This window comes from Diorhabda sublineata, chromosome 6 (genome assembly GCF_026230105.1).
Source record: "Diorhabda sublineata isolate icDioSubl1.1 chromosome 6, icDioSubl1.1, whole genome shotgun sequence".
Classification (NCBI taxonomy): Eukaryota; Metazoa; Arthropoda; class Insecta; order Coleoptera; family Chrysomelidae; genus Diorhabda; species Diorhabda sublineata.
This window is the reverse complement of record NC_079479.1, coordinates 22,641,422-22,652,636: the sequence shown is the minus strand read 5'-3', so window position 1 is coordinate 22,652,636 and position 11,215 is coordinate 22,641,422. Positions and strand designations below refer to the sequence as shown.

General features: G+C 33.1%; 1 protein-coding gene across 2 annotated transcripts; it reads left to right on the top strand.

Moving 5' to 3' along the window:
* Positions 1–4,048: 4,048 nt before the first annotated feature.
* On the top strand, positions 4,049–9,995 carry LOC130445719 (perlucin-like). 2 transcript variants are annotated; one of them, XM_056781549.1, is made up of 4 exons: positions 4,049–4,343; positions 4,727–4,835; positions 5,159–5,269; positions 6,550–9,989. In XM_056781549.1, exons 1-4 carry the CDS (start codon positions 4,179–4,181, stop codon positions 6,831–6,833), a joined length of 669 nt encoding a protein of 222 aa, XP_056637527.1. In that variant the 5' UTR covers positions 4,049–4,178; the 3' UTR covers positions 6,834–9,989. The 2 variants fall into 2 exon arrangements, with proteins under 2 accessions (XP_056637527.1, XP_056637528.1); XM_056781550.1 differs by lacking the exon at positions 5,159–5,269 and having other exon boundaries at positions 6,550–9,995.
* The last annotated feature ends 1,220 nt before the right edge of the window (positions 9,996–11,215 follow it).

Here is an 11,215-nt window from a genome sequence, read left to right as displayed (position 1 = left end):
ACAGTAAAAAAGGAAACTGGAGTATTTTGGCCACATACTAAGACAAGACAAATACCGTCTTTTGTAGTTGATTATCCAAGGCAAAGTGGATTCATGGCTGCACAACCTACCCCGGTGGTTTGGAGTGTCATCTGTTTATTTAATTACAGATATACACAAAATACCAATAAAACCAAAATTAATTCTAAAAAATAATAAAACCGTAACACAGAATATGTTTCTAAATCGTCTTGATTGTAGGTCTCTTCTTTTATAAAATTAGTTACTTTTTTAAATTTTTTCAAAACTATCTCCTAACAGTGTACATCAACTTAATGGGCCATGCTGACTTCCCAGAGAAATGGAAAGAAATAAGACTGCTACGTAAAGAGAACAAACCATTAGAAAATCCATATTCATTCATTCATATCCATTCATAGAGGCGAAACTGTACGAGCACCTGATTTTCGAAATACAGCCAAGAATTACAGCGTATTGGAGGTTTATCAAAACGGCAGTAAGGATTCAGGAAAGGTAGACAAACTCTCGATGACATAGGAGAGGTTTGCAGGATAGCAAAGTTTTTTCCTCTACCCATTGCCGCTTATGCGCATTCATAACCATAAAAGTTAGTAAAGCCTAATAAGTATCACTGCATCGTACCTGTTGAACAGAAATATAATCACTGAAGTAGAAAACGACTCCAGGATCTTTGACTTGAACGGTGAAGTACCACAAGGATCAGTACTGGGCCTAACTCTGTGGAACATCTGGTACGATGGGTTCTTTAGAATAGAGATGCCATAAGAAGTTGCCCCAATTGGCTTTGCAGACGACGTCCGTCGCCTTAGTAACAATAAGACAGAGCAGCTCCTGATGAACCTGACTAGGGCAGCACTGCAATTCTGGCAATTCTGGCTTGAAAGCAAACATCTAAAGCTAGCTCCAGAAAATGGTTCAATGTACAAGGCACGACTGTTACACCAACTGAAGCTCTAAAGTAACTAGGCGATACTTAGCATTAAAAAACACGAAAAAAAGTCAAAAGAATAAGCAGACAAAACTCTTTCAGCTCTGACGAGTATAATGCCAGACGGTCTTAGTGCATCTAAGAGGAAAATCCTTTCGAGCGTAGTCCATAGCCAGCGCACCAATATGGCATACAGTCTAAGAAACAAAAACTTGCATCGTAAAGCTGACAAGTGGTAATCGCAGGTTTGACCTCTATGGAGCTGCAATTGAAAGAGAAAAGACAGGTCGAAAGCTGAAGCAAGAGCAAATATCACCCAGAGGGGGCAAGTGAAATGGGACAACGGAACATATGGCCGATAGACCCACCGACGCATACATATTATCAAAGTCTGGGTAAACAGTAAGTATGACGAAACTGACTACTCCTTAAGACAAGCAAGTACAGGTTAGGGATGCTCCCGCAGGTACCTTTATACCAGGTGGAGTTCAGACATTCGTAAATACACCTACTGCAGTAAGGAAGACGATGCTGAGAATACGGTCTTCCATTGTTCCAAATGGGAAGAATTAAGAAACTTGTATACTCAGAAAAGGAGAAGATATTTCATTAATCAGCATGATGGAGTGCTTGTTAGAATCAGACGAGTCCTGGATGTACACGTATGGAGCGATATGGGCTATAATAGAAAACAAAGAGAAAGAGAATAGGAACTAAACATAACAAAAGACAGCCTTTCCAACGAAGCACTGCGAGAGCGAACACTATTGAAAAATGCGGCAGCTCAGTAGGGGTTTTAGCCAGTTATAGTCCAACAGTACCCGTCAAGGACACCGTAAGTGCATGAGGATTTTCTCTCCTATAGAAAATAAAGTAAAATCGGAGGTGACTAAAGCTCTATTCTCTAAAAAATATGTATTCAGAAAACGTCGACTGAGAAACGATAACGAAAACTAATGATAGTTTTCAGAAATAGCTGAGAGAATAAGATTACAAGAAAAGTACGTTACACTCAAACAACAGGTGAAGCAAATATTACTGTTAGAAACAAACAAATACTGAGAAAATTCTGTAGTCAACTAAAATAGATTGACTAAATCATGGGATATAATTTTAAATATTTCAAATAATAATACACATTAGAATCTTAATATACAAAAATTCAGTGTCCGTGTATATGTTCCGAATGAACTCAAAAACAAGTCAACTGATATTCATGAAAGTTGGTATATATATATGTAATTTGGTCCACCTTAAATGATAGGATAGTTTTATTTAAATCAATGGTCTCAATAATTAATAATTAATAATAAACTGATCATCAACGTTTATTGTTGTTATCAATCGTAGTTTCCATAAGTCTGGAACAGATGGGGCCTTAAGCGAATATCTTTACAGAGAACTGTAAAATTTTGTCCTTTGCATTTCATAGATGGCGCCACACTTAAATGTGTTATATTTTCTTAGACTACACACTATACATGTCTTATTTTGCCTATACCACTTAACGTCGCTTCTTTCAAATCATTCTTCATTTTGTCTTCGTTGCGTACATTACTTCGAATATTTTTTTTACTTCTAACTTACTGTTATTCAGAGAACAGCGAAAATCATTCACATTAAAAATTCAATTAGGTACAGTTTTTAGTAAAATGACATCCAAAAAATCAAACCTTAATGTCCGTAGCAAGAAGATTCGATGTGAACGTGTTGAAAGAGCTCATGAATCAGTCGAACAGACAGCAGAAAGAAATGCAGCTCAAAGAATTCGCACAGCTGAAATTCGTGCACGAGAACAGCGTGAAATTCGTCGACAAAAAAATGCATTGAACCAGGGTGGTACGTCAACAACACATAGTGTCATATAGAGAACAAAACCGAGAAAATCATCGAACCAACCGCGCAGTAACACGCGGATCATTTGTTCGTCTTGTATTTATTTATAAACGGACCAGACATCAATTACTCGACAGTAATCAATTGGTTTAATTGTTTAGAATAGTGTCACCACAATTACAAAGTGACAATTATCAAATTGTCATTAAAGCGGACAAGGTTCCTTTGGGAGAACACACTGGCAGATTCAATGCACCAACCGTTGATGAAGTTGCTATTATTATTCATTATTATCAATCAGCCCCAGCAACGCGTGGCCGGGTCCTGCTAGTATTGTACAAGTTATTACATCTAACGATTGAAGAGCTACTGCATGATTTGACAAAAAATCGGCCAAATTACATTCAACAGGCCTTGGGGCGAAACAGAAAACTCCAAAGAAGATATACGAGGTGATGCTACCAAATAACGGGACTGGTGATATAAAATATTGATATAATCTCTTTTTCTGTCAGATCCTTTACGACGTGCGCCGATTTTTTTTTCACAGCTTCACCAGACTCAAATCTGGTTCCTTTTGATGCAGATTAGGAAAGAGGCAGAAGTTGAACTGTGCAAGATCCTTCGAATAAAGTTGGTGATCTAAGACTGGGATGTAGTACTTGATGGACATAACATTTTTAAAAAATTGGGTGGCATCACGATACAGCCAAAATCTGCTATATTCAGAATGAAGCCAAACTTCAGACAGATTATTTTTTAGATGTTTGAAAAAAATGGAAAATTAAACGTTAAGTGTGAAGTGAGTTGTTCAATTGAAAAGTCACTACTCAAATCAAACCTTCCTCGTACATGATGCAATTTATCATGAATATTATTTTGTTTAAGGAAAACAAGCATTACAATATCTAGAAAATACTATTTAGTAACGTTAAAATATTAAAGTTACAAAAATCCATGAAAACACAATGACCAGATTTGAAAATCAGAAAACTAATAAATTTGAGTTTCATATTCATTTATGTTCTATAAATTTCACGTCTTTTTTAAGTGAATAATTTGAAGTATCGATAAATTTTTTTTTCGAATTTTGAATCTCAACTATAACAATTGAAAACAGAAAGTTCTGTAAGTGGTTACAAATTCTATTTTAATGTTCACAGTGAAGACCAAAATCTTAATTATTGATACAAAATTGCGTTATAATTTGCTCAACATATAATTGTAACAACAAGATTATCACAAATTAAAGTTCAAGTTCTTAGTCGACTTATTGATAACAAACTGGAAATACCAGTATGACGTCTTCGCACAAAAACCAAAAGATTAAATATAGTGCCTTTTATATTCAAGTTAATCAATTACGTGTTCTTTGAGTTAGTGAGATACTAAAATGTTTATTCATGTCTTTTTCTTCTTATTTATCTCCAATCTCTTCTACGTTACTTTGGAAGAAAGTGGCACTGAATTTCTATCTCCGGTTTTGAATACTAATAAAAGAACCCTTAATTGGTTTTCATTTGCAGGAAAAACGTATTATGTGGATACTGTATTTAAGGTAATTATAAAAACTATATAAAATCCAGAAGAATTGAGAGAAGTATGAAATATTTACCGTTGAATACCGGGGTGATATTTAGGGCTAATAATGGAAAACATTTCAAAATTTTGTTTTTTTTATCGATTATTTATGTTTTATCTAATGAAATATTTTGATATACTTTTTGGTTTATCAGACACTACTAAGGAAAATAGCAAATATTTGAACCGTCAAATGTTGATGTAACATACTTGGAAATGTGTATACAAACTGCTTCCTTAAAAATAAGTGTGATGTAGTTTTTCAAAATTACTAATTTTCCAAAGGTAGAGGTGTAATCGAATTGATGATTTGTTACGAAAGGAATCTTATAAAAATAAGGGTATTTATTGTATTTTCAGGCAAACTTTTACAAATCTCTGCAATTCTGTAGACAACAAGGAATGCATCTTCTCAGTATAAATAGTCAACAAGAAAACGATAGAATTGGGAAGTTCATCCAAGATAATGGTAAGTATTAATTTGTGAATGATGTAGTTTTGGGATCAGAATACAAAAAATTTTTCATTTCCTTTTCCTATTAGGAGATTATTTTCGTCCTCACACCCGAGGGTACAAAAATTTATACCAAGCTCAAATTTCCTAGGATTGTTCACTCGGGGGTTTTCGTGATTTTCAGCGAAACGTGGTTTAGAAAAAATCGAAGATCAGATAGTTCTGAAAAATGTTTGCATATTTTTCACATAACGATTTAAATGTTATAATCGTTGAAATGCTCAAACTGTTATCTATTTTTGAAAATAATCTCCATTTATTTTGACACATTTTTGAAGACGGAGCTTCTGTATTCCCAAGTCCAAGTCTCCATCCGGCCCATTCATTGAGGAAACGCGTGATCGCTGCTCGGACTTCATCGTCTTTAGCTTGTGAAGGAGGTGATAACCGTAAGTGATAATGTTTCGGTGACTATTCCTGATATGGATAGAGCAAAAGATGTTTTCAGAAATTTACTTGTTTTTCTGAGGACCGACGACAACATATACCAATTAAGTACAAAATATGGAGTCATTAATCATCTGTACCTATACCAGATCCGAATTAGACATTTGCAAAACAAAAATTTATTGACATTGACTTAATAAGGAGAGATAAACAAATTTCTTTACATCAAGCAGCTTCATTTAATTTTGTTTCTAGGCAGGATTTTCTTTATGTGCATATGCACTGAAATTTGTCGAAGTAAATTATTTAAATGCAAAAAATTACGTTGTGTATTACTCTAAATTTTAAAATGTCTCAAGTTTCACATATAAAGTGAAATTTAATATATTGCGCCACAAATTAAATAAAACCAAGCCTACTTTATTCTCTAAAACCTATACTTGCCTATAATATTAATTGTAGTTATAAGTAAATTTTAATATTCTGTTAGTTACTATTGTAAGCTTTGTAAGAACGCGTTCTGATTGAAAATTTCAGTATATAGCCGAATTGAAGATACATTTCAGTATTTTCCTAAACCTAGTGGCCATTAAGCTCTATCAGCGCGAAGGCGCAAAGCGCCCACGAGGAATGAGTTTGGTTCCGTTTCGCATATTCTTTACGGCTTCATAGTACTTTCCCCGAAAATTGTTAGTTTTTCGTTCCGGCTTGCAGGCGCTAAGCGTGTGAGATCACGACAAGACTCCATATTCGCGGATTGCTCAGTCGCTCAGTAGATATTGTTTCTTTAAGGTGTAACTATAAATTGCCAAAACGCAAAGTTGTAAAGCATCTGCTCTAGTGTTTTCACTGTTCATTTCTACTACAAATAAACTTCGATTGAGAAAATTACAAGACGTGCATACACGTCACGAGCGCGAACTATACTATGAGCCCGTACGAGCCTGCGAGAGTAGACGTTGGCAATTTTATCCGCGATTCGCGCTACGTACTAATAAGAACGCGAAATTACAGATACTTCTAGTTATTATGCGTGGTTCGGGTATTTACTTTAATACATACACTGATTAGGTTCCAGTAAATTATATATTATTCTTCATTCCTCCAATTTGTTCTGTATTGTTAATAAACAAAAATGACAACTGTGTGTTCTTCTATATTAGATAATAATCAACAAACCTTGCAATTCAGTTGGAATATCGCGAATATATTAACATCAAAACCTTACAATTTAGCACACAATGTATTGAATATATTTTTTTTTTTAATTAATCTTTTTTAGGCTTAGGCTATGGCCACTACTGGACATCAGCAACGAATCTCGTTGGCGATAATGAGTGGGTTTGGTTGTCTACGGGTCAAAATATGAGATACGCCAATTGGTATCCTGGTGAACCCAGTGGAAAAAATTCTCAGAACGGTTCTGAGAATTGCGTTGAAGCTCGCCATTGGGCCCATCCCAGTGGATTCACATGGAATGATATAGACTGTTTAACTGAAAGATATTTCATTTGTGAATCGATAGAGGATTGTTCTTCTAACGGTCCACACCCTCGTAAGAAATAATTGTTCTCATAAAATAATTAAATACACATACAATAATGAAATTCCAGAATCAATAAAATAAGTGTGTGATAAGGTATGAGAATTTAGATAATGATAAATTTAAAAGAACATACAACAGGAAACTTTGGTATTGATTCTATGAGAAATTAAATACCTTTCCTCGAACCGGGTTTATTTGACGATTTGTCATTGCATAAGAGATTGGAACATTGGTTTATGCTTGATGGAGCACCATTTCATTTAAGTGTTAGGTTAGGTTAGGTTAGAAAATAATTGTCCTCAAGATTAGCCTCCCCGCTCACCGTACTTCAAAAAATGTTATTACTTTTACGTTATTACTATTGTTTTGTTGAATCTGATATAGAATTCATACTGTACACTACGTTCAATGTCTTTCTTTTCAAATCAACTGATAATACAAGATGGAAATAAGTTTTTGAATCAAATTACTATTATTATTATGATAAATTAAACATGGCATAAAATAGTGTTAAAAGTAAGTAGCGAGTGGAGATGAACACAATTAAATCACTTTTAACACGTATATCATACACAATTTTTTATAAAACTCTTACAAAGGAAATAAAATATGTTTACTCCTATCAAAATCTTCATAGTTACGAGGTTTATTAGTAAAGAGTTGTTGATGTGAGATATTTAATTATAATTTACTAAAATTAACTAAATGAAAAATACGGAATTCGACTCAATATTACTTTAGGTCAAACAATTATCAATAACGAAATTTGAATATGTTATCCTTATCTATTTTTTTCTAAATAATATCAGAGTGTCATGACAACATTAAAATATTTATTTAAATTTGTAGAAAGTCAATATTTTTTGGTGTGTTTTCATTGATAATTTTTATTGTATTGTAACAACAAAGAAGAATATTGAAAAAATTGAAACTGAAACTGACCGTGTGTGTGTGTGTGCCGAATTCGACACCGAAGCTGACATTGCCATTCCATTGAACATCGAACAGGCAGCAAACTGAGCGAAATTGGATCTGCTGCCTCAAAAATCAAAAAACCATATGATATTACACAAAATATATTAATACAATATAATGTGAATCGAAGAGAACTTAGTGCTACTATATTTTTGGCTTTTTTAGATGAAAAATAGAAGGTGTGGAAACATTCAACAATGTGGTCCAATCATTTCATAATAAAAGCCAGTTTGCTGATAAAGTATAATGTAGACATCAGCAAATATCACAAATCAATTGCATTTCTGAAGCAAGAAAATGTGGGGTACCGTAGTTTGGGACTAAATTCATTATCATAATTTTTGTTTAGGTAATATGTAAAACTCTAAATGTAAGTAGGATTTTTTCTAAAAAAATATAGAGGTTTTGAAAACCTCAATTTTAAAATTATCTGCAATTTCTTTTGAAAATACTAAAGTGGGGCTGATCAAATTCAAACTTGATTTGAGGCGAATTCGATGATATCTTTCATGTTGCTGCAATCAGACCATGTAAAATAATAAATTTGACTCCGGTCTAAATATTCTCGTCACTTTTAACGTTATTCGTTCTCAAATATCTCAGGATCACTTTTCAATACTTTGTACTTCAGCCAAAAAAATTAAGTTTATAAACTGAAAGAAATCTACAATAATTTTTATATTCAGGTTATAACCAGCTTTTTTATACAAACGTATTTCACAGATATATCTCCATCCTGCCACAACATCCATGCTAAAATGAACTGATATCCTTTTAGGCCATTGTCAGTCCACTGGTCCCAGATTTTTTCGCATTTGTGATTAATGTAAGGAGGCAGCAGCACTCTCGACACATAATGGATTTAGCACTTTTTGTAAAATTACAGACTCTCTCCGGATATTTTATTCCCCGTATAAACAATATTTTGTTATTTCCTGGATAATCTTGAACGTTTATTCGATCATAGTTAAAAATATAGCATGCAGGTATATCTTGCAATGTCTCTCGCGCATTGTTAAAAATTTCGTTTTGGTTTGTGAGGAAACAGAAGCCCGAGTGCGTTTTATATTTGCGGCCACCTTCTTCACAACTGCACCCTTTCTTCGTTGATTTTAAAATAGGTTAGACCTCCATTTTATCTAAAATGTTGACCGTGGTAGTTATTTAGCCTCTCATAAGGGATGTCACAGTCTCGAGCAGCCCTCTGTAGACTCAATCCTTCATCAGTAACTTTTGCTAGTGCTTGTTCAACTGGTATCCTAACTGTAGACTTCATACCTTCCTTTTATGCACTAATACAATTTTCGATTAGTCTGAAAGAAGGAGAAGATATAGAAGAAATAAATTTAGCAACAAGGATGTGATCGATTTGTCCCTAGCCGTTAAATATTGAATTTCCTGCGCGGCTATAATATCTGCTGAATATTTTACTTACCAGTGAAAGTTTGCAGAGGTACTGAATCTTTGATAATAGCTCATTAATTTCAAAAGTGTTTTTACCAAAAAACTAGATGAAAAATGGCACACGTCACCATATACGTATCGAGATAAAAGCTGGACAAGACTAAGAGAAAAAGATCGCTGCAAGTGGTATTTTAAAATGTAACGAAATGATCTAATTATCAATTTCGTACCCGGTTATCAATTTCGCCTCAAATTACGGTTCCGTCCGAAGAAATCGAAAATTCTGACAAAAGAACAAATCAATACATTTTGAAATGAAGCCAGATACCGATTATTTGATGATGGAAATGGCAATAATTATTGGTGTATTCGGTACATGTCGCCGTGAAGAGCTAAGCAGATTGGAGTCAGATGAAATAAAAGAATTAGAAAATTCGTTGTTAATACATATTCCGGGTACGAAAATCAACGTTCAGTGTAGTTTTTCTATCTCTTCAAACTACTTCAGTTATTACCACAAATATATTGCATTACGTTCTCCTAGTACTTCTCATCGACGATTACGCTACTGCTATTTTTGATTTATTTCTGTAAATTGTTAGTTTTTGACAAGATTTTTTATATAGAGGCTATATAGAGGGTATATAGTATATACAAATGAAATTATTTTCTTTTAAACTTAACGAGTGTTCATTATGTGGTGAAGCTTCGACTAGTTGTTTTTTTTAAATTAAGATGTGTATCCAGCATTCACTCACTATTGTATTTATATTAAAACGGACATTATAATTCTTTCACTTTTTCGTTTTCTTTTTCTTTTCCTTTTTCTTTTTCTTTTCCTTTTCCTTTTTTTTCTTTTTCTTTTTCCTTTTCCTTTTTCTTTTCCATTTTCTTTTTCTTTTCCATTTTCTTTTTCTTTTCCATTTTCTTTTTCTTTTCCATTTTCTTTTTCTTTTTCTTTTTCTTTTTGTATGTATTGTATGTAGGGAACTTATTATCACATAAAATTTTCATTACGGATGTTTGCGAAATATCAAGTTCCATAGATATATAGATAAACATCTAAAGATTTATTTTCAATTGATGCATTTTTTCAGCGCCCTGGTTTGGACAAATCTTTTACTGAACTAGTTTCGTTAAATTTCTTTACTAATTTACTGACAGTAGATCTTGTTATGGGATTTCGGTTAGGATATACATTATTAAAGATATTACACGTTTCTTGTTGACTTCTACGCGTTACACCATATCATAATATCATTAAAATGTCATTTCGTTCTTTATCAGACAAACGACCCATTGTGACATAAACTTCAACAATAATAATTTATTGAAATTTCAAATTTGTTATTGTAGCAGTCTTAGCCACCTATATGTAATATTTTCTTCTTCTTTCTTCTTTTTAACCAACATATCCTGTTTCATACTAAATTTTCCCACCAATAAACCTTCTCCCGCGAACATTAATTCATTGACTAAACTATACAGCGGGCTGTAAGGAATTGGCCCTTTGTCCCTATTTGAGCTACTCTACATCTAGCAATTTCAACGCTCTCAAATGCATCCAACAATTTATTATTGGACACTTGATCGGCAATACCTGATTTTCCGATCCGTTCATATTTTAAACGAGCTATGTGCTTTTTAAAGTATGAATATCACCAAGGGTTTCAGAATTTCCAACTTAACCAGTAATGTTGCTAATTTATTAAGTAGACAAGTATTTATGAGGAAAACAATAATAAAAAAATTCACTGAAATATTCATCATCATTTATTATTCGACCATGAAATAATTACAATATATTCAAATGTTTTTTCAAGCTATTTAATAAACATTAGTATTCCAAATATCCAGCTTTATAAAAAACAATTATCAACTGAAATATGAGTCGTTAATTACATAAATTTTAATTTCAAATTTTTGAAATAATTCAAAAGACATCGAACGTACTATCAAGACTTTGAGATATTTATTTTTTTTATATTTGGGAACCGGAACTAATGATTCTGCGTATGTCGAT

Bases quoted from the DNA above. Each gene is read 5' to 3' on its own strand.
- LOC130445719 (XM_056781549.1), top strand. From the start codon at position 4,179: ATGTTTATTCATGTCTTTTTCTTCTTATTTATCTCCAATCTCTTCTAC. The intron at 4,836-5,158 runs GTAAGTATTAAT...ACATTTTTGAAG, and splicing joins GAAGTTCATCCAAGATAATG to ACGGAGCTTCTGTATTCCCA. The intron at 5,270-6,549 runs GTAAGTGATAAT...AATCTTTTTTAG, and splicing joins TTGTGAAGGAGGTGATAACC to GCTTAGGCTATGGCCACTAC.